Source organism: Erythrolamprus reginae, chromosome 3 (assembly GCF_031021105.1).
Source record: "Erythrolamprus reginae isolate rEryReg1 chromosome 3, rEryReg1.hap1, whole genome shotgun sequence".
NCBI classification, from domain to species: domain Eukaryota; kingdom Metazoa; phylum Chordata; class Lepidosauria; order Squamata; family Dipsadidae; genus Erythrolamprus; species Erythrolamprus reginae.
The window spans coordinates 198,779,803-198,804,041 of NC_091952.1; the positions used below are offsets into that span (position 1 = coordinate 198,779,803).

Below are 24,239 nucleotides of genomic sequence, written 5' to 3' on the forward strand. Positions count from 1 at the left end.
TCCGGGTTGAAAAATCGCGATTTAGCCCGTTCGCAATGATCGGGATCGCGATACCCGGGGGATCACTGTACAGTTGTCTTCAAGTAAATTATTTTCTTTATAAATAATAATTTCATATAAATAGTCCGTATGTTATTTGTATTTTGCAATTAATATGTTATTATTATAAGGTGTCTAAAAATACTGAATATGGACAAGTGCTTTTATAAAATACTGGGAAGCTTTTATGAACTTTGCGCTGAAAATAGCAAAAAGTGAAATGGTCCCACCTTGGGCACAAAGCCAACTGGGTGACATTGGGCCAGTTGCTTTCTTTCAGCCCTAGAAAGGAGGCACTTCTGAAAAACCTTGTTAAGAAAACTGCAAAGAGTTGTCCAAGCAGTCCCCAAGATTTGGACACAAGTGAGCAAGTTAAAAAAATAATTATGTAGCTCCCCCATTTTACAAGTACTTTCACAGGATGAAAACATCAGTCTGCTACACAAATAATTCCCTAAACACTGTCAAACTATTTAATAATAATAATAATAATAATAATAATAATAATACTTTATTAGATTTGTATGCCACCCCTCTCCGAAGACTTATTTCCTAAGTCTGCACAACAAGCAATAGCATTTAGACCTATATACCACTTTATAGTACTTTTACAGCTCTCTCTAAGCAATTTACAGAATCAGCATATTGCCCCCAACAATCTGGGCTCATTTTACTCACCTCAGAAGGATGGAAGGATGAGTCAACCTTGAGTCGATGGTGAGATTTGAACTGTTGAACTACAGCTAGCAGTTAGCTGAAGTAGCCTACAGTGCTGCTGTGCCACCCCAGCTCTTAATCTTCTCACCAACTATTAATCTTCTCATTGTTCCCATCACCCATGTTCTCCCACTAATGACAATAACTTTGTTGTTGTTGTTGTTATTTTATTATTATTATTTAGATTTGTATGCCGCCCTTCCCCGAAGACTCGGGTAGGGCACCTTACAATTGCCTTACAATTTATATTGACTGGTTCCTAATATGATTGAATTGCTTATATGTACCCAGACTATCATTAAGTGTTGTACCTTATGATTCTTGACAAACTTTTTCTTCTCTTGTATGTATACTGAGAGCACGTACACCAAGATGAATTCCTTGTGTGGCCAATCACACTTGGCCAATAAAATTCTATTCTTCTATTCTACTCCTTTTAAATTCCTGTAACTTCTAAATACAGTACATGGAAAAATCTTACTACCCATGCTTTGGAAAGCATGACTTTATTGTTGCTGAATAAACACCTGATTTAAACATAAATGTTTACATAAATGTATGTGGTGTGCATGTTTTTTAAATTATAGGTTTTTAGTTTTAATTATTAGATTTGTATTGTACATTGTTTTTTCTATTACTGTTGTGAGCCGCCTCGAGTCTACGGAGAGGGGCGGCATACAAATTAATTAATTAATTAAATAAATAAATAATTAAATAAATAAATAAATATCAGCTTTATCTTGCAAGGCAGCTACTGTTACATGAATATAATTTCTAGATATTTTAAAACTGAAACAAAGGGAAAACCTCTGCAAGAAAAAATGGCAATACTATTTAACGGTAAAATTGAAATCATTGCTTACCAGCCACAGGATATCTTGATATTTAACCAAAAGCCTTACAACATGAGCAGTAGTGGCTGCTGCTAGCATCTCTTCTTGATTGGCATGTTTGCCTTTGTAGATGAAGAGGTTTGGGGCAACAATCATGGAGACATTCCATAAAGTCATTTTATTTTTATTTTCATTAGCAACTACTTTCTTCAAAAACTGTAGAAGGGCCTAAATAAAAATCAATAAAACCACTGGTATTTATTGATAATCACTGCTGTTAATTGCATTTTGTAAAACAAAAAAAAAACCAAAAAGAATTATTTCCATGGATTTAAATAAGGTTGGACTATATTTCTCCAAAAAACAGATATACTGTATATAACAGCATAATAATAGGTATTATATATATATATACTGTATACGTGTGTGTGTGTGTGCACGTTTTCTGTCGGATCACCCTGGTATATATTGAAGGAACGTCACAGCTCCTTTTTGCCTCTAGGCCCAACCCAGGGCCATTTCAAGGCAGTTAATTTATTCATAGCCAACAAACTATATTCTGTATGTATGTTTTTGCTGAATTTTTAAAATTAAGGGAGACTAGGATAGCGCTATCCAAGTGCTATACAAGGCTGAAATAGCACTATCCTAGTCTCCCTTAATTTTAAAAATTTAGCAAAAACATGTGATACATACATATATATATGCCAGTACCCAGGATTACCTACGAAGTGTGAATCACCCAATATCCTATATGATTGTCATTCAATTTAATTTAATTTAATTTAATTTAATTCAATTTAATAAGTCCATTTGATTTGAAAAACTGAAGTTTCACTCAGCCTCATTAAGTACATTTATAAAGCATTTTTCCTGAGAATTCAGAGAAAAGGTTTGGTGCTCCATATATAATATATATAACTCTGCTAGTCATTTCATTTCAAAAAGAGCTTTATGTAGAAATGGGCTGGGAGTTGTGGAAGGTGGGAGGTTCCAATCTGAGGAAATTGCCTAAGGACAAGAAAGTTTGTTGAGGGCTTTGGGAGATTTTATTGATTGCATTTATTATTGGATCACGGGAACATGATCAAATATGGATTACAGTGATCCCTCGATTAGCACGGTCTCGATTAGCGCGAAACGCTGCAACGCGGTTTTTCAAAAAATATTAATTAAAAAATACTCCACGGTTTTTTTGCTATACCACGGTTTTTCCCACCCGATGACGTCTTACGTCATCACCAAGAGTCACTTCTCTGTCTCTTTCTCTTTCTTTCCTGTCACTATGCTTCAATCATTTTCTCATTTCTCTTTTTTCTCCCCTTTTTTCTATCATTTCTCTCTCTCTTTCTTCCTCTCTCACACTCTCTTCCTCCCTTCTCTCTCCCCCCCTCCACTTGCCCACGAGAAGAAAAAAAGCAACCTCTGCCGGGCAGCTCCCCTTGTGCCCCCGCTTTGTGCCTGCCTCTTTTGGGGATTTTTTTTTCTTTTCTTTTTTGCGCTGGCGGCGGGAGCTGTTGGGGAGGGCTCTGCCGGGAAGGCCTCTTAGCTGCAGAGCCGAATGGGGGCGGAGGCAACAGCGGAGCCCGGCGCTGGGGCCATGCGAGGCTGTTCATCCAGGGGGGCGTGGACTGGCAAGTCGCCCTCCTTTCTCTCTCTTTCTCAAGATCGCTTGCCGCTTGCCTATTGCAGCGAAGGAGGCGAAGCAAGGCTCCAAGCTGCAAAGCGGCAAGCAGCAAGCGATCTTGGGGATTCCCCTTTGCCTGGGCGGCGGGAAGACCAAGGGAAGGTTCCTTCAGCCGCCCAACACCTGATCCGCTCCGCAGCGCGGCAGCAGCGAGGAGCCGAAGATGGGGTTTCCCCTTTGCCTTTACCCCATCTTCGGCTCCTCGCTGCTTCCGCGCTGCGGAGCAGATCAGCTGTTGGGCGGCTGAAGGAACTTTCCCTTGGTCTTCCCCGCCGCCCACACGCAAACTCCACCATCTGCGCATGTGCGGCCATGAAAAAAATGGCGCACATGCGCAGATGGTGGTTTTTACTTCCGCATCCAGTATAACGCGGAAATCGGTTAGCGCGGGAGGTCTTGGAACGTAACCCCCGCGCTAACCGAGAGATCACTGTAATGTCAAACCCTACTGAACAATAGGCCTACCTTGGCTGCATCGCGACTAGCATCGGGAAGAAGCATGATCAGCAAATGCAAAGCCTGAAGTTGCAGTTTGACTTTGGAGATTTCTATGAATGAAAGATCAGAAAAAGTCTGTCAAACAACTGTGGAGGGATGCCTGGTAATAATCTAGCATGACTAATGAAGCTATGGTTTTCAATGAATGTCATAGGTAAGGATTAAAACCCACCTCTGCCGCCAGTCATGGGGGAACTGAGATACTCTTTCCCCCTAGGCCTTTACAATTTTATGCATGGTATGTTTGGTTTTATAATAAGGGTTTTTAACTGTTTTAGTATTGGATTGTTTATATGCTGTTTTTATTACTGTTGTTAGCTGCCCCGAGTCTACGGAGAGGGGCAGCATTCAAATCAAATCAAATCAAATCAAATCAATAAATAAAGGTAATTGTCAATTAGAAAAATAAATCAAGCAAGAAGTAAACTTCATTCTATATTCCTTCCTCGGAAGCTTTAGGAAATAGGTTTTAAGCCGTGGCAGAGATGGACAATGGCAATGATATATTGTATTTTTCAGAGTGTAAGATGCACCCTTTTTCCTCCCTAAAAGAGGTTGAAAATTTGGATGGGTCTTATATTCCACAGGTAGCTCTTTCAAAGTTTTTTTCCCAACTCTAACTAGGTGCTAATGATCTTCCTGGCTTCCTACTCGCTCCGAAGATCTGTTCCTGCGGTAAGTCTTTGCAGGCTTATTTTCATTCCTACTTTCTCTGCAAAAAGGTTCTTTCAGCCCTAATGCGGTGCTAATGATCTTCCTGGCTTGAAGCATTTTTTAAATATTCCTACTCTCTCCAAAGCAGTTTTTCCTTTCCTAGGTCTTTGCAGGCTTGTTTTTATTCCTACTCTCTCTGAAAAAGGTTCTTTCAGCCCTAACCAGGGGATAAAATAATGTGCTGAAGCTGAAAAGACTAAGGATGCTACCCAGATGAATACCTGGTAGGTAATTTCCCCCCCTATTTTCCTCCTCCAAAACTAAGGTGTGTCTTATACTCTGGTGCGTCTTATATTCTGAAAAATATGGTGTGGCTTTTCATTTTGTTAAAATCTTACCTGACAAGCTGTTATTAAAATTATCCTCAGTGAATGGGTTTAATTCTTTTTAGGGATATTGCATTTAACAATGTAGAGGTTCTATCGATTCATAATTTACTGATAAATTCCCAAAAATCTGAAATAGTTTAGGGTCACCTGCTTGAGCAACTGTTTGGATTAAAAGACCTCCAAGATCCCTTCCAAATCTGGCATTCTATATTCTGTATATCAAAATCCTCACTGTTCATAATTTACATGTAAAACCAAATCCGTACTATAATGCTTATATCAAGCATAACTCCACCGAAAAAAAGAGCACATAGAAAGCCATTGTTTGGAAAAACCATTTTTTAAAGGAAATAATAAGTAATAAATAAATTTATCATTGGTAGAAAAACAAAATAGAGAACGGGACAAGATTAGCTTACATTTGGGAGAAAAAGAGTCTAAAAAGAAATCTATGTCAGATTTGTGTTATTCCTGAATTTTTTAAAGTCAATAGACCTGACATTTGAAGTGACATCTGATCTTTCTTGTGCCTCTTCTTTGATGTTTGATTCCTTAATCCATTTAACTTTAAAAAAATTAAGTTCAGATTATGTTAAATATATTTTGTAATCAGTTAAGTAAGAATAATCACAGTGAAAAGTGAAGTATTGGATATCAGTAACTTATCAAATCAATACCAGGAATGCCCTAAGGCAGGGGTAGGCAAAATTGGCTCTTTTATGACTTGTTGACTTCAACTCCCAGAATTCCTGAGCCAATCATGCTAGCTGTGGAATTCTGGAAGTTGAAGTCCATGTGTCATAGAAGAGCCAATTTTGCCTACCCCTGCCCTAAGGACCTGATGGCTAATGTATGGCACACGTGGCATGCAAAGCCCTTATTTTACTGAAAGAGTAGTAGATCCTTGGAACAAACTTCCAGCAGACGTGGTAGATAAATCCATAGTAACTGAATTTAAACATGCCTGGGATGAACATATATCTATCCTAAAATAAAATACAGAAAATAGTATAAGGGCAGACTAGATGGACCATGAGGTCTTTTTCTGCCATCAGACTTCTATGTTTTTATGTTTCTCCCTGGGCAAGCCAGCTGTTGCCCCAGCCCAGCTCCACCATGCATGCACACGTGCCTCCCGATGGTCAGCTGTTCTTTGGGTTTGTGCCAGGCATGCACAGTGAGTCAGAGCGCATGTGTGGGGGAGCTTGCATTGCAGTTTGAGGGCTTGTGTGCTTGCAGGTGGCTCCCCCAAACCCTATTTTGGGCTTGGAAGGCGTCCTGCACTAACCTGGAAGCCCAAATGAGATGAGTGCGTCTGCTTCCCCCAGTACCCCATTTGGGCCCTGGAAAGCCTCCTGCACCAACCTGCAAGCCTAAAATGGGCAGGAGGGTTGCATGAACAGGGGGTACAAGTGCACGGGAGGCACATGTGCAGAAGAAGTTGCATTGCATTTTGGGGTTTCTGTGCTTGTGTACGGAGCCTCCGCACTCCATTTTGGGCCTGGAAGGCCACCTGCACCAACCTGGAAGCCAAAATTTGCAAGGGGGTGAGGTGTATGTATGGAGGGATGCATGTGCAGAGGTGCTCACACCACCTTTTCAGGTTGCATGCATGCGCACACTTTGGGCACTTGGCCCCAAAAGGTTAGCATCACTGCCCTAAGGGCATGTGTAAAATTTTCTTAGAAAATAAAACGGTGAAGATAATTGGGGAAAAAAGCTTCAGTAACATGGAGGTGGAAAAGAATAACCCAGGTGATTACAAAAAGTCTTCTGCCGCACGAATCCCAGCAACCAGTTAGGTCCCACAGAGTGGGCTTTCTCCGGGTCCCGTCGACTAAACAATGTCGTTTGGCGGGACCCAGGGGAAGAGCCTTCTCTGTGGCGGCCCCGACCCTCTGGAACCAACTCCCCCCAGATATCAGAGTTGCCCCCACCCTCCTTGCCTTTCGTAAGCTTCTTAAAACCCACCTCTGTCATCAGGCATGGGGGAATTGAAATTTCCCTTCCCCCTAGGCTTATAAAATTTATGCATGGTATGTCTGTATGTATGATTGGTTTCTTAAATTGGGGTTTTTAAAATTACTTTTAATATTAGATTTGTTTATATTATTTTTTTTACTGTTGTTAGCCGTCCCGAGTCTGCGGAGAGGGGCGGCATACAAATCAAATAAAATCAAATCAAATCAAATAAATGAATGAATGAATGAATGAATGAATGAATGAATAAATAAATAAATAAATACTATTGTGGAATATTTTCATTAGTTTACGTTTTCAGACATTTTGTCCATTGAAAAATACTGTGTATGTAGAATGATTATTTTCTATGGGCATCCAGTTAGATGCATTCTATATTCCTAGTTTGCCGGCTGGCTTCCTGCAGGAAACCTACAGCTCTTATAATTTGTTGCATCTACTGATCAATCTCCCTTTAAAATTTGGCAATATCCTGCATGCTTTTTAATGCCCCACTAACAGTACTTAGCTAAACTCTGTTTTATTATTAATAACAATGTTAGGCTTGAATCTGTTAATAGCTCTAGCCACACGCTGGCACAAGTGTTAATTATTTTGCCGCTCTTGCCTGGAAGGAGAATAAATAAATAAAAACAGATAAGATTGTTTTGATGGCATCAGATGAATAGTCTATTCAGATTGGGACAGTCTTCTGGAGCCCCCCCACCCCACCCCCCAAAAATCAACGTGATTGCATTTGTATATTTATTTTGATATTGTTAATCCCTCTGCCAGAATGGCCTAATTTATATTTCATTTTCTTGATGTGTTTACTAACCTCTGAATTATTGCCATGATCATTTTAAAAAGTGACAGCTCACAACAAAAGCATTTGATTAGGCAATAATTAAGAAAACATTATTTTGTAGTTCTTCACATACTATTGTTTCATATTGAAGACTTCCCACATCTGAGACTGAATATGGATTTATTTCTTAATTTCTATGAGTATTGGTAATTTCCCCCCATTTATTTATTTAGTCAGTCTCAAGTGTGCAGCATTATAGACGGTGGAAAATGTCTGCTTGGGCTATTAAAATACTATATCCTTCACAAGGGAGCCTTGTCTTTTGGGATTCATTCTCTGCATAGCTGATATTATCTGGGTCACAAACAGGCCATTTTTCATTATCGCTTGCCAATCAGTTCTTTGATGTCTGAAAAACCCCCATAATTTTTAGTTCAAAGGACAAGTCCTCCCTATAACATAATACATCTCTGTCTTGATATCTGAAAATAGTTCTTTTCAATGCTTTAGCAGAGTGGCTCTGCCATGTCTTATAGCAGATTTAAATCTTGTCTGCACACGCAGAAGGTGCAAGGATAAGGAAAGAGTCTATAAATTAATCCCATAATAAAGTGACACTTTTCCGGTTTCTATTTTAAAAATCAACAACCTGAAATTACAGAGTCAGCAACCTGTATTACCCCAGATATTACTGAATAGCTTCAAGCAGTTCTATTAATTAGCTATGCTTCCTAGAAGTTATTCTTGAACAAGATGTAAAACAAAAATGGTTACCTAATTCTGTTACTGACCATGGAAAATAATGCCCTGACACTAAACTATTGCAATTATTACTGCAGGATTTGGAATATGCAGTAGGATTGCACTTTCTTAATTATTTTAATTTAATTAGTGATTGGATCAATTAAATATATAGCAATTTTCTAATGTATAGCAAACGTATAGCAATTTTCTAATAATTCTATTATAAATACCAGTTCCACCTATTATTATAGGTGTCATTCAGATTTTTAATTTTTTTTTCATTATTCTCTAAATTTTGGACCTTAGCCAATTTAAGTGAAATGAAAGAGTCTATCTAAAAAAAGGAAAATATTTTTATAATTTACATCAGAAATTAGTAGAATTGGAAGTTGAAGATATTTGTGCGATTGGGGATTTTAATGTTATAACTGATGCTACTAAAGATTATAAAAGTGCAAATAAATAACACATATGCTAACATCAGCAAGACTGGCATTCGCACAAAATTGGAAACAAGAAAAGATACCAAATGAAGAGATGGTGATCAATAAAATGTTAGACTGCGCTAAACTAAGTAAATTAATGTATGAATTACAGGATAAACAAAATAAGAACTACTATAGAGTGTGGGAGAAACTGTATAACTGGGTAAAGGAAAAAAAAACAAGAAAAGGAATTAGTATTAAGGAAATATATTGTAAAAAAACAGAATTGTAAAATATTAATTATTATGTATAATAGATAAGTATAAATGTTTAATGTTGTTTGTATGTTTGTCGATATAAAATAATTTTAAAAAATTAAAAAAAAGAAAAGAAAGAGTCTATCTATTCTAAATAACAGTAACCCTGTTAAAAGCAATAACAACAATAAGCTTTTTAATGAATCCTGAGGCGCTTTACACTGAAGAGTGGTAGATGTATGCTTTCCTTATAGTCTCCTAAGAAAAAAGACCATGACTAATGCTTGCAGAGCTATTTCCCAAGATCCCAAAATTAGATTAGACACAGAGTGCTCATGTAAAACACCACTACAATCTGGAAATTGTTCTGGAGAATAGAGTAAAACCCCCAATTTACTTTTCATTGATGGGAAGACCATATTTCCTATAGGGAAATGACAATCCAACCTGAACACAGTTTTGCAGCTGGTTGAAAAATCTTAATTGCAGTAAAATTATCTTTGCTAAAATCCAGACAAAACCAAAAAAAAAGTGGTTTCTGTTAAATCTACCTCCTTGCCCATTGAATAAATCTAAAGCAAGTCATCTTTCATGAAGTGTCAATACATTTAATTTCTATGTTCTAAGAGAATACCTTTGCATCTGTCTCTATTAAAATTCATTGTGTTATTTACAGCCTATTTATTTAACCTGTCAAATTCAATTTGAATTCTACTTAATGATAAATCCTTGAGGAACCATTGTTAAAATACTGTTTAAGAAGTATTTTTGAGTCCACTTAATTGCTGTTAACCCATGGTATAACTAGACTATGTTTCATAAGTTACTTCATCATATGGTTTACAATAAATCACTTTGAGGTACTTGCAGTGCCTGCCTTAAGAGGCAGAGATAACAGTGATTGCAAAGCCTTCTAGTCCTCAAGTACTTCAAAGCCTATGAAGGACTTTGAACTTTTCCTAATTCAATAGGCTAGTTGGAAGCAGGATCCATGTCCCTTCATTGGATCTGTCTCAATGGGCTGATTTAATCAAAACGTCATCGGTTTGAAAAATTCCTTCAAATATTTTACACAGTCCTGGGGATAATTTTTCATTCACCATCAGTTTATATGAAAGCACTGAACCATATTAGCAGAGGATTTGTAAACGGCATAGAAACAACATTGTCTCTCTAACCCAAAGTATAAGGGGATTGGTTGGCATCAATTTCTGGCAGTTCATTTTAATCCTATGATACAGACTATGCTGACTCAACCAATTATCTCACTGAAATCACTGGCAGTTTTGCCTTTGGCAGGGAATCTATATCCTGCATGGATGAAAGTATAAAAAGTAGCTAAGGGACAAGACATTACAATAATAAACAAACATGGAACTGTCTCCCAGAAGCTCCTCTTTCAAAAATCCAAAAAGTGTGTTTTTTATTAAAGGGGGTAATGCCACAGAGATTATATGAAATAGTCTGTCTGTAAAAGATTCCCACTGCCAGAATGGAGTCATGAAAAACTAACTGCTTTTAGATGATCAGTAGAAATCCTTTAAAAATCCAAATGAAGCTGGACTTTCAATGAAGCTGGACTTTATAATCAGATCTGTAATCTTCCCTAAAAGGAACCTATTTGTACCATACTACAAATTATAGACTAAGACTTTTCATTATTTTAATTAAAAATAATTTGAGCTTAAAACATTCTTCTGAGTTAAAATGAGTTGTTGCCCTTATACCAGAAGTGTTTTAAGGCTGAAGCAGCTCTGCTTTTATTATGAAACAGGGATTTTAAACAGAAAATGTGGCTATTTCAAGCTTGAAATGTTCTCAGTGTGGTAGAGCCTGATATAAATGCAGTAGATTTCAAGCAGAATGTAGGCTTTTTGTTTTTTTAAAAAATATTTTTGTTTGGGCCAAATGCATTGACTTCAGTTAGCATTACACAATTGTCTTTCTTCCCTATCATACAAATTAAATTGTAATTATAATTAAAATAAAATTATATTTCATTAAAACAAAATAGAGTGGGGGAAACCACATATAATTCCACAGAATTTTATATCACAATTACCTAAACATATAAATGAAAATAATTAGTTTTTTATTAAAAAATCATTCACACTAATTGAAATATAGCAGTTCCATATGGCTTCTCCTATTTGCTTAGCTATGTTATTATCAAGGTGAAATGTATCATTTCAGCTCTGCTCATCATTAGCCTTTGGAATGTCATATAACTTACAATAGCACTGAAAACACTGAAATTATATAATGACAGCTGGAAATAAAATGATCTCTTATTAATGAGCAGGATAGAAAGCAAAATATTGATAACAGGGTGCGTTCTTGTGTGTGGATATTAGCATATTGAAGTTGAGATAAGGATGTTCGTCTATCTACTTATCATCTATCTTCTTGATACCATCTATCTATCCATCCATCATCTATCTATCTAGATTAGGACAATGGTCCTAAAGGCGGTCTCTTCAAGTAATATGGTATGCTAAGAGCACAGAAAAACATGAAGTTGAGATATTTTAAATTTGAAAGGTATTCTTTGTGAAGTACCATGCTCCCTTGCTTCTAAAAAAGGAATGAGCACATTATTTCTCTTCATGCTCTTCCAATGCGGAAGTGTCAAATTTGATTTCATTGAAAGCGGCATCAGGGTGGTGTTTGATTTGGGGGGCAGATTGGGTGTGGCCAGGTTCGAAGTGGCCATCTAAACGTCACCCATGTCAGGAGTGTCTGTGGTGGACTGAGCACTCTGCCAGCAAAAACAGAGCTTGAGGGAGTCATGGGTTCATTTTTGCTGCATTGCAGGAGGCTGTCACAGCCGAAAACGGAACTCGGGGGTGCCACATGTGACCTCCCCAAGCTCAATTTTCACTGGCAGAGGCACTGCACAACGGTCCTTCACAGTTTTCAGGACACAGTTTTCTGCCGCAAGAATCCCAGCGACCAGTTAGGTCCCACAGAGTTGGCCTTCTCCGAGTCCCGTCAACTAAACAATGTCGTTTGGCGGGACCCAGGGGAAGAGCCTTCTCTGTGGAAGCTCCGGCCCTCTGGAACCAGCTCCCCCCAGAGATTAGAATTGCCCCCACCCTCCTCACCTTTCGTAAGCTCCTTAAAACCCACCTCTACCATCAGGCATGGGGGAACTGAGATATTCTTTCCTCCTAGGCCTTACAATTTATGCATGGTATGTTTGCATGTATGTTTGGTTTTAAAATAAGGGTTTTTTAGTTGTTTTAGTATTGGATTGTTACATGTTGTTTTTATCATTGTTGTTAGCTGCCCCGGGTCTACGGAGAGGGGCGGCATACAAATCCAATTAATAATAATAATAATAGTAATAATAATAATAATAATGGTAATGGTAATTAAAAATGCTATCAGAGACTTCTACTCATGTGTGCTGCAGGTATAGAAATTGGAGGGTGTGTTGGAATGACATAAAACCCCCCAGTGAGGTGAATCTTTCACTTTTGTATTTTGACAAGTGAAAAACATTGCTTCACATCATTGTATCATTATTGTCATGTTGCCTAGAACTAAGAACACTGGGCCACTAAACTGCAAGTCTGACTCAAATTATGCCTTGGTTATACAAGGAGGCAAGTCATTTTGTGGTTTGTTTACTTTTCACTTATCATGATGTAAAACTGCAGTCCTTTGCACGTGGCTGTGGAATAATAATGACATGTACACAATTTAAATTAGATAGATTATTTTACAATACTGTAGATTTGTCACTGAGACTAAGTTCTTTATACAGTGGTACCTCTACCTACAAACACCTCTACTTACAAACTTTTCTAGATAAGAACCAGGTGTTCAAGATTTTGTTGCCTTTTCTCAAGAACCATTTTCCACTTACAAACCCGAGCCTCTGAAACTGTAACCAGAAAAGGAGAAGGGAGAAGCCTCCGTAGGGCCTCTCTGGGAATCTCCTAGGAGGAAAGAGGTCTGGAAAAGGGGGAGAGAAGGCTCCGTGGGGCCTCCGTGGAAGGAAACAGGGCCTCCACCCTCCCTGTGGTTTCCCCAGTCGCATACATTATTTGCTTTTACATTGATTCTATGGGGAAATTGCTTCTTATAAACTTTTCTACTTAAGAACCTGGTCATGGAACAAATTAAGTTCGTAAGTGGATGTACCAGTGTATTAATAAACTGCTTACATGTTTTTCAATTTCTAAATACTATAAGCATGGTCTGTATTTTGAAAGAGTAACACCTAGACCTGAGAGATGTACCAATTGATACAGCAAAAAATTCCATTTTTCACTTTTCCCTCTCTTCATTTTTATTATTATTTTTTTATTTATTTATTAGATTTGTATGCCGCCCCTTTCCGTAGACTCGGGGCAGCTCACAACATTTTTCCCTCTGCTATTTGATATGCATGGCATATTCTTTCCAGACTTGGTACCTGAGCTGGAGGGGGAAATCCCACAGATTTAAGAAGTAAATCAGAAATTCAGATGTCCTCTAGGCAAAGTAACGGGAGTTACATGTGTTGACATAGAGTTCCAGGTGACATAGAATGAGGTAGATAAGGTTGCTAAAATTAAAAAAATACTGCAGTGCTTACATTTTTAAAATAAAAACAATTGGTTTGTGAAACATGAGTCTCCCCTACTTACTTTCTACTAATGTGATAAAAGCAGGCAAATATTCCACAGGGAAAAGAGGACTTGGTAGTTCTCGTACAAACATCTTCAGCAGTCCTGCAGCATCATTATTGCGTACTTGATCCCAGTCAAAAGTGTCTTCATCAAATTTTGCTTCAATTTCTTGGCGAAGACTCTACAGGATAATCAAATGTGAGTAATATTAAACATGACCACTGATAAAAGAAATTGTATTATATATAGAGGAATGGGAACAGATTTGGAAGAGAAATATCAAATTAACAAAATCCACAATATACAAAGAAAACCAATATAAAATGCTATACCGTTGGCATCTTCCACCCAAAAGACTAGCTAAAATGCACAAAAATTACAGTCCAATGTGTTGGAAATGTAAAAACACTCAAGGCACCTTCTTTCATCTATGGTGGTTATGTCCAGAGACAAGAAAATATTGGAAAAAATAAATAATTGGTTGTGTCAAATAACAAATAGAAAAATAGAATATACGCCAGAGTTTTGTCTATTGGGTATTATGAGAGGTACCTATTCTAAAAATGTAAAATATTTAAGCTTGCGTATTACAACAGCTGCAAGGATTGTATTTGCACAGAACTGGAAAAATCCGCAAATAGTTGAAGACAATGAAATCATCAAGAAAATATACGACTGTGCAGAGATGGACAGATTGACAATGGAGCTTAATAATCGAAAAGAATCGGATTATTATGAAACCTGGACAAAATGGTACCAATGGACAAAAAAAGAAACTTAAAAGAAGCATTGAAATGAAATATTAAGAAATTTAAAAGCAATTAAAAGACAATATTGATAGGAATGTATATATGATGTAGATTCATCTGTAAATATGATCATGTACTTTTTTTAAAAAAATGGAAAAACTTAATAAATATATATATATTTTAAAAAGTGTCTTCATCAAATTTTGCTTCAATTTCTTGGCGAAGACTCTACAGGATAATCAAATGTGACTAATGTTAAACATGACCACTGATAAAATAAATTGTATTATATATTATTGTTTTAAAATAACTTTATGAGACAGAATACCGTATTTATCAATGAAGTTATTATTAATTTATATTTATATTAATTACTTAATATAAAATACACTTTATTAATTTATTATAAATCATTTAATTTACAAAGTGTATATAGTTTGCTCTTATATTAAGTATAATATTTTGAAAACCATCTTATATAGTTTGAATATCAATATCAAACATATTTAAGTTTTTACAAATAATACTCAATTCAATTAGACTAAGCTGTACTTTAATTATATGCAGATTCAAATCTTTGCAATTTAGTATTGAGCAGTGCAACAGAATAATGAAATAGCCTCTTTTCTCACCGTATTTTCTAATGCTGAAGTAGCTATCACAGGGAATTTCAAGTTAAGCAGAGCAATCCCACTGACAAAGGAGATGATATATAGCACAGGCAAAAATAAAACCAGAAACTGCTCTACGTCTGCATTTTGGTGAATACCTCTCATGACAAATCCTTGTGGTTCTGGTAATGATCATGAAGCAAGTAATATAAAAGATAATAAACACATTTGAACTAATGGTATACATATCACTCTAAAATATATTATTTATCTTCTTCTGTTTGTGGCCTCACATATACTATCTAGATAGCTTTGCAAAGCTCTTGCCTGCAGTGAAACAAGGCCCAGCTGGCACCAACCTTTTATAGATACAAGTAGAAATTAAAGAACACAGAAGACTCTTTGAGTCTTTATTCAGCTGCTACATTCAAAGAATAATTTTAAATCAGAACCACATGTATTTTCTTTAAGAAATGGGAATGCTTTCAAATGGGAATGTCAACATAATAAACAATTGCTTTGAATGGTTAAATCTGGATCAGCTTTAAAAATGTTCTCTTCTGTTTCCACTTTTTGGCTAACATTAAATGATTCAATAACCGAAATTAAACATTTTCATTTTTCCTAGGGATTTTTGGCTTTTCTTCTAATACAGGGAAGTCTGACCTAGTAAAAACATATCAAGGTCGCTCAGAACACAAATAAAGAAAACAAAAAGGCAGCTTATGAACTGTATGAAATCTAATGCTGATAGTATTGTTCCTGCTGCAATATATTGGAACAAATAAAATGTTGAATGTTTATGAAATGACCGGCTGAAAAAAAAATCCAAGCTGAAGATACAAGATATTTCAGATTAATAATATAAGAGGAGCTTCTATTGCATTCATTTTTCAGTGGTAGTTAGATTTCTTAGATCTGTATCCAGCCTCTCTTCCATGCAGAATGCATAGCATTCACCTCGGAGGTGGATTCCTACCGGAGCAGTCCAATGCACCGCTCCGGTAATGGCCTGCCAATTGTGCAATTTGTGTACAATGGCTCCGGTGCTGCTTTTGCCAGTCTGTGCATGGTGCAATCTTTTTTTCTTAATTTTATGAGATTTTTTTTTGCTCTCTGCGCATGCGCAGAAAGAAAATCATCCCTCTGCGCATGTGCAGAAGCAAAATTGTGCAAGGGAACGTGTGCAAGCATGTGAGTGAAGCGAGCGCACTCGTGCACAAAACATCACAATGCGCATGCAACGCACTGATAGGAACCCGCCTCTGATTCACCTCCCCTGTTTCTCCTTACAACAGCCCTGCAAGAGAGGCAAAAATGACCAATCCAAAGTCACCCATTAAGTTTCTATGGCTAGAGGCGAATTTGAGCAGTCTTCCTTCTCCTAGCTTAACACCAGTGGTGGGTTGCTCCCAGTTTGGCCCGGTTTAATGAACGAGTAGCAGCGGGAGGCTCTGCCCATCCACCCAGGATGCTTCTGTGCATGTACTGAAGCGGTGAGCACATGCGCGACCCAGTAGCAACAGGATTTAGAACCCACTACTGCTTAACCCCACATTGTTTCTTACTGGTGATTTCAGCAAAATTAGCTATATATCAGTAGGAAATCTGATACATGCAGCAATTCTATTCTATTCCTGTATCTCTTCTTCTATTCTTTCATTGATATGTTCTATTACTATATCTTCTTTTCTATTCTTTCATAGATATATTTTACTATGATTATCTCCTCTATAACCTTCATAATGTATTTTACTATGTGTATTCAACACAAAAATATGTAACCCTTCCCTGGTGCAGAGCTGAAGGGACTGGATACTGTAGCCTAGAGCAGTGTTTCCCAACCTTTTTGGAGCCGCGGCACATTTTTCATATTTTCAAAATCCTGGGGAACATGGGGGGGGGGGCCCGCTAAAAAAAGTTTGGACAAAAAAAAATCTCTTCCTCCCTTTCGCTCTATTTCTCTCTCCCTCCCTCTTTCTCTCTCTTCCTTCCTTTCTCTCTCCATCCCTCTTTCTTTCTCTCTTCCTTCCTTCCTATCTTTCTGTCTCCTCCTTCCTCTCTCATCTCTCTTTCCTTCCTCTCCCTCCCTTTCTCTCTTTCCTTTCTCTCCCTTTCTATCCTTTCTATCTCTCACCCCTTCTCCCTCTTTCATTCCCTTTCTCTCTCATTCCTTTCTCTCCCTCTTTCCTTTCTATCTCTTTCTTTTTCTCCCTCCTTCATATCTTCTTTCTCTCCCCCCTTTCTCCCCCTCCCTTTCTATTCCTTTTTCTCTATCCTTTCTACTTCTTACTCTTTCTTTCTCTCCCTCCTTCATTCAATTTTCTCTCCCTCCCTTTCTCTCCCTTTCGCTCTCTTTCCTTTCTCTCCCTCCCTTTCTCTTCCTTTTTCTCTATCCTTTCTACTTCTTACTCTTTCTTTCTCTCCCTCCTTCATTCAATTTTCTCTCCCTCCCTTTCTCTCTCTTTCCTTTCTCTCCCTCCCTCTCTTCCTTTTTCTCTATCCTTTCTACTTCTTACTCTTTCTTTCTCTCCCTCCTTCATTCAATTTTCTCTCCCCCCCTTCCTCCCTCTTTCCTTTCTCCCCCTCCCTTTCTCTTCCTTTTTCTCTATCCTTTCTGCTTCTTACTCTTTCTTTCTCTCCCTCCTTCATTCAATTTTCTCCCCCCCTTCCTCCCTCTTTCCTTTCTCTCCCTCCCTTTCTCTTCCTTTTTCTCTATCCTTTCTACTTCTTACTCTTTCTTTCTCTCCCTCCTTCATTCAATTTTCTCTCCCACCTTCCTCCCTCTTTCCTTTCTCCCCCTCTTTCTCTTCCTTTATCTCTATCCTTTCTACTTCTTACTCTTTCTTTCTCTCCCTCCTTCATTCAATTTTCTCTCCCTCCCTTACTCTCTCTTTCCTTTCTCTCCCTCCCTTGTTCTCCCCTGGGGCTGCCTGTGCCTGCCCTGCACCACCCAACACGGATGGACAGCCCCCGGTCGTCGGTTTGTCGCCCCCTACCCCCCCACGGAGGGAGATCGGGCTGGCAGGGGCGGCGAATCCACCTCCCCAACCGCGCGGAGGGAAATCCGGTAGGCGGGCGGGTGGCCGCGGCTCCCTGCGCGCCCCTGGAAAAGCCTACAGGGCCACCTACAGGGAACGGTGCCCGGGGCCGCTTTAGCCCCCCCGCCATCTCCCCGCGACTGCCTGCGCCGCTGCAGCCGCGCCCCCCCCGCTCGCACCGCCAGTGCCCTCCCGCCGGGCCCCAAAGGACACTTGCCGATGACGACAGGGAAGCTTCAGCTGGGCGGGCGCTGCCGTGCCGGTGCCTCCGACCTCCCGGTTCCTGCTCGATGCCGCGGCCCAGCTGAAGCTTCCCTGTCGCCTGGGCGGGGCGCTGCGGTGCCTCTGAACTCTCCGCTCCTGCCCAATGCCGCGGTTTCTGGCGCTCTCCTGCGCGCCCCTGGAAAAGCCTACAGGGAACGGTGCCCGGGGCCGCTTTAGCCGCCCCCCCGCCATCTCCCCGCGACTGCCTGCGCGAAGAACGGAGCTCTCCTTCCTGCCTTCCTTCTTTGGGGCCCAGCAGGAGAGGGCCAGAAACCGCGGCATCGGGCAGGAGCGGAGAGTTCAGAGGCACCGCAGCGCCCCGCCCAGGCAGCACACCTGGCGATGTCTCGCGGCACACCAGTGTGCCGCGGCACACCGGTTGGGAAACGCTGGCCTAGAGGATAATTCTCTGCCTTACAAGGCAAAGGTTGCAGGTTCAAGTCCCAGTGGGTATGGCTAGCTGATGAGGCCAAAATAAGGCCAAAATAGATCTATCCTAGTCTCCCTTAATTTTCAAATTCAGCAAAAAAAAACATATGACACATACAGATAGAATTGTCTGCTATCAATAAAATTAACTGCCTTGGAAATGGCCCTGGGTTGGGCCGAGAGGCAAATAAGGAGCTTGTGATGTTCCTTCAATACATCAGGGTGATTCGACACAAAAATATGTAACCCTTCCCTGGTGCAGAGCTGAAGGGATTGGATACTGTAGCCTAGAGGATAATTCTCTGCCTTACAAGGCAAAGGTTGCAGGTTCAAGTCCCAGTGGGTATGGCTAGCTGATGAGGCCAAAATAAGGCCAAAATAGATCTATCCTAGTCTCCCTTAATTTTCAAATTCAGCAAAAAAACATATGACATATATATATATACCCACTAAAACTCTCATTATGTATTGGACAAATAAATAAATAAAAATAAAATAAAGAAAGAATTGGTAAAATAGAACTAAGACTATCTAAGACTATCTAACACAATAGGACTATCCACTCTTGGATTTTGTGAATGCTTCTAAAAGAAAAAGATAGATAAGGTGTTTTCCTTCCTTCCTTCCTTCCTTCCTTCCTTCCTTCCTTCCTTCCTACTATTACTTTTATTTTGAATAATCTCTCCAATAATAATGGAAATTTGTGATCTTTGAATTACACATTTGTTCTCTTGCATAAATTGAACATAATTGGCAAGGTTGACAGAGGTACTCCCCCTTGAAGGCCTTGGTAAAATATCTTCTGGGGAAATTTTTATTTAGGTGGAAGAATTGGTCTGTCTAGTCTCTTTCTGCCTTTGTCTCTCCTCTTATTCACCTTCATGCCTACTCTTTTGCTGCCTCACTTTAGCATGTTTATTTAATATTTAAAAGAGATGATATCACCCATGTTCAGGGAAGCGTGATGGATGGGATAATGCATTATGCTGCAATACACCAGATTTAGGTCAAAGATGCAAAGATGTATACTTAATCTTAAGTATTTTTCTCAGTTTTAAACAGTGAGCTAAAGGAAGTAGATGATCTGCTGGGGTGAATGCTCGTTCACTTTAGCAGCAAATACTGTAATGATTTAACAGATTTATCAGACCCAATTTACTTTGTAAAAGATATTGAAATGCTACAATGTGTCTATTGCTAAAAAGATCATAATCAGTAAGCATGGTATTCTCTATGACCATCTATGGGAGTAAAAATTGGAATTTGAAGAAGTGGGATAGGAAGATTATTGATATTGGAACTTTGATATTTGAAAAAAATTCCTAAGAATACCATGAACAATCAAGAAAACCCCCCCGTGAAAAATGTAGACCCAGAATTCTCACTAGAGATACAAGTAAATAAGTTCAGGTTGTCCTCCTTTTGATACCTTACACCAGTGGTTCTCAACCTGGGGGTCGGGACCTCTTTGGGTGTCGAACAACCATTTCACAAGGGTTGCCTAAGACCATGGGAAAAGACAAATTTCCCATGGTGTTGGGAACTAAAGCTTCTATTCTGGCACCTTGGAACATATTTTTATAATTCGACCAATCAGGCATTTATATTGGGAGGAGTCCCTCTGATCTTCCTTCCAATCAGCTTAAAGTTCTGTTGGGAGAATTGGCGCTAGACTGATGGTTGAGCATCACCACAATATGAGGAACTGTATTAAGGGGTCGCAGCATTAGAAAGATTGAGAACCATTGCATTACACAGATCTCTGGAAAAAATTCTAATTCTGAGAAAGGCAGAAGGAAAAAGAAAAGGCAATGACTAACAACAAGGTGAATGAACTCAATTATAATGACAATAGGTGAAAAACCAGGTTAGGGACATATCATCATGAGAAAAGTTACATGGTTGCTAAGAGTCAATAATTACTTGATTTGCAGATTTGCAGAAATAGGCTGCCAGATAGAATATACCTGTTTGCCACACTTCATTAATTTCCCTATTGTTTTTACTCAGCATATTTTACATTCAATATGGATATGGGATAAGAGCCAGTTTGGTATAGTGATGTGAACTTGACCCAATCACTTTCTCTCAGCCATAGGAGGGAGGCAATTGTAAACCACTTCGAGCAAAACCTTGTCAAGAAAACTATCCAGACAGTCTCTGAGAATTGAACATGACTGAAGAATGAAAGAAAGAAAGAAAGAAAGAAAGAAAGAAAGAAAGAAAGATAGAAACATAGAAGACTGACAGCAGAAAAAGACCTCATGGTCCATCTAGTCTGCCCCTATACTATTTCCTGTATTTCATCTTACAATGGATTTATGTTTATCCCAGGCATGTTTAAATTCAGTTACTGTGGATTTACCAACCACGTCTGCTGGAAGTTTGTTCCAAGGATCTACCACTCTTTCAGTGAAATAATATTTTCTCACGTTGCTTTTGATCTTTCCCCCAACTAACTTCAGATTGTGTCCCCTTGTTCTTGTGCTCACTTTCCTATTAAAAACACTTTCCTCCTGAACCTTATTTAACCCTTTAACATATTTAAATGTTTCGATCATGTCCCCCCTTTTCCTTCTGTCCTCCAGACTATACAGATTGAGTTCATTAAGTCTTTCCTGATACGTTTTATGCTTAAGACCTTCCACCATTCTTGTAGCCCGTCTTTTGGACCCGTTCAATTTTGTCAATATCTTTTTGTAGGTGAGGTCTCCAAGAAAGAAAGAAAGAAAGAAAAGAAAAGAAAAACAAAAAAAGAAGGGGGCAGGGCTCTAAGGGATTGTTTGGAGTCAATGCAGAAAAGTTGCTTTGGGATTTACAAATCAGTTGAATAGTCAACCACAGGACCAGTTTACTACTGCTTTATAAAATTGCAGGCTGCTAATAAATTTCCTCTTGCATGTTTGATGTACCTCTTTGAAATTGAATCCAAAGCTTTGCACAGATCTCACTTTCAACATTATTTTTGTCCCAGTAATGTTTTTGTCCACCAAACTGTGACATTTTAAGAACACTATGAATGTGTTTGTGTGTGTCTGTGTGTGTCTGTGTGTGTGTGTGTGTGTGCATATGTATATATATTGTCACGCAAAACTTGTCCAAAAATTATTTTCTCCCTACATCTATATCAAAGGTCTATAATTCTGAAAGCAAAAACTGATTACCTTCACCCTGCAAGCAGATCCAGGCACTCGAAGAATACCTTCTGTCTCCAGACCAGTTTCCTCAAGTTTGAGCAATAGCTATATCGTAATACAACAAAGTACTTTTATGCCATTTTTTAGTGCAGAGATATTTAAAAATACAGAAAGAGCATTTTTACAACAATTGGCTCCTGTGAACATTATTCCTAACAAAAATAATCTGTGTGATGGGGTCTTTTAAATATGTTTAAATAGTAATTTAGACTTGTTGTAAATTGTTTTCACTTTGTTGTGAGCCGCCCCGAGTCTGCGGAGAGCGGCGGCATACAAATCTAAATAATAAATAAAATAAATAATAAATAAATAAATAAACAGAACTAGTCCAAATCCCTAAGTGGCTTTTTTGTTAGTTTTTGAATTCTGTCTATTGAGTAAGAAACTTAAAGATAACAGATACCCTGAACTTTTGCCAAAAACAAAAATTTAACAAGAAATTAAAACTTTCTGTTGAAGGAATTGTTAGGGCTGTTTAGGAAATAAACTAGTATTATATTCTTCTAGATGATGATGTTCATCATCATCATCGTCATCATCATATAATTCTAATGTTATTCTTAGTTAGAAAATACAAGCAAAATAAAAACAAGAGATAAAACAACTGTTCCTATTTTTATCATTTAATGAAGAGTCAGAAAGAGGAACTTTTTGTACTTAGTGGTGACTATGTTATATTTTGTAGAGCAGTGCCTCCAACTGGAATCTTCTAGAACAGGCCTGTCAAACCCCTGGCCCATGGAGTGAATGCATCACATGCTGGTCATGTTCACACCTGGTTTAGCGAAGGGGAAAAAAGTTCTGATATGTCATATGACGCCGCTGTGACCATGAGTTTGTCATCCCTGTTCTAGAAGGACTAGAATGTAGGTCCCAGAATTCCTAGCTATTCAGTGACCAAACTATTGGAATTCTTGGGGTTATGATCCAAAATACATTGGGAAGCTTTAGACATAGGAAGCACAATATATACAGTGAACTATGAGAGGAATGATTTTATCTGAAGTTACATCTTTCTGATTCAAAACATAAGCAGAAATAAGCTTGTCAAATGCCCTGAAACTATAAGATTAATGACTATTATTCTTTATACAGTATATGCAGTGGTGATTAAGATTAAACTCTTTAAATGAATACTCACTTTTTGAAAAATGAGGGGGACTTTAATTCCAGGAAACCTCTTTTGATCATTTTCCAAGAGTACTGCTAATGGAACTCCAAAGAGACCATTTTCTTTAAGAAAAATAATTTAAATAAGAGACTTCAGCTAAGTAATGTTTTTGTGGTTACTAAAACTTAAAATATCTAATGTCATAAGATTGATTGCTATTACCTCGCCTTTTCATCCTTTCTGTCCGGTTCCTTTTCAACTCTATTCCTAAAGCATCGTAGACAGCAGTTAATTCAATCAGAGAAAGATAACGAATTTTCTTCATGTCCTCAGGAGACAAATCTCCAACTTCAGTTAATCCAAATCGACTTTTCCTAATTGTATATTTCTGTAATAGATTTTAAATAATTATTTAACATTGAAAACATTATTAAGTATGTATGCATGCATATAGTATTTCATCCTTAAGTATATTTTTTACAAAAAGCAAGTGAATCAAGTTATAAATAATTATCTTAAGAAACGTGCTGATTAAAATTCTCAGTCTATAGATGGCATAGTTAGTTTCCCTTTATGTTCTAGGAATTTAGGGGAAAATTATATTAAACCAACTATATCTGAATTCTTGCTTTGTTAAATGCAAATTCAGAACACTTACAAGTAGCATGGAATCAGTTGACTTCCCATCCAAATTCATTTAGAAATCTTTTTTATTTCTGAATAATTACTGTATGCATAACATTAGACTAAATTTATTTTATGTTTTGGGAAATTATTATATATTATTATGATCCCTGCAGCAACTATCAACAAGTCTTCCTATGAAGGATAAATCTAATAGAGAAGGGCAAATGATTTATAAACAGTGTTTTCACACAAAAATCATGTTTCTGGCCTGATACATGGAAAAATCTGTACAAATTCAAGTATTTATAGATACTAGACCTATACAGCAGCCCAATGTTTCATTTTTTCTATTGTACGGGTAATTTTGAAGTAATATTTGCATGCAACATGGAATTTAAGAGTCAACTTTTTTGCTTTTTTTAATATTTATGAATTTATTCAAAACACTGATATATAGTTCTCAGTACTTCATGTAGTAAATTATTATTATTTATTATTATTATTTATTATATTTGTATGCCACCCCTCTCCGTAGACTATAATTATGGAATTATAGATAGCAAAAGCCTGATATAATTATT

At 38.0% G+C, this 24,239-nt stretch overlaps 1 protein-coding gene across 2 annotated transcripts in view; it reads right to left on the minus strand.

The window, feature by feature from the left end:
• ARHGAP28 (Rho GTPase activating protein 28) overlaps window positions 1-24,239 on the minus strand; it is an 89,529-nt gene that overhangs the window by 9,693 nt on the left and 55,597 nt on the right. For both annotated transcript variants that reach the window (XM_070747568.1, XM_070747569.1), the window contains exons 6-11: window positions 23,254-23,419; window positions 23,062-23,153; window positions 21,888-21,965; window positions 13,648-13,810; window positions 3,742-3,824; window positions 1,620-1,817 (exon numbers count right to left, since the gene is read on the minus strand). In XM_070747568.1, coding sequence (XP_070603669.1) covers window positions 1,620-1,817; window positions 3,742-3,824; window positions 13,648-13,810; window positions 21,888-21,965; window positions 23,062-23,153; window positions 23,254-23,419 — 780 coding nt within the window. The remainder of the gene's footprint in view (window positions 1-1,619; window positions 1,818-3,741; window positions 3,825-13,647; window positions 13,811-21,887; window positions 21,966-23,061; window positions 23,154-23,253; window positions 23,420-24,239) is intronic.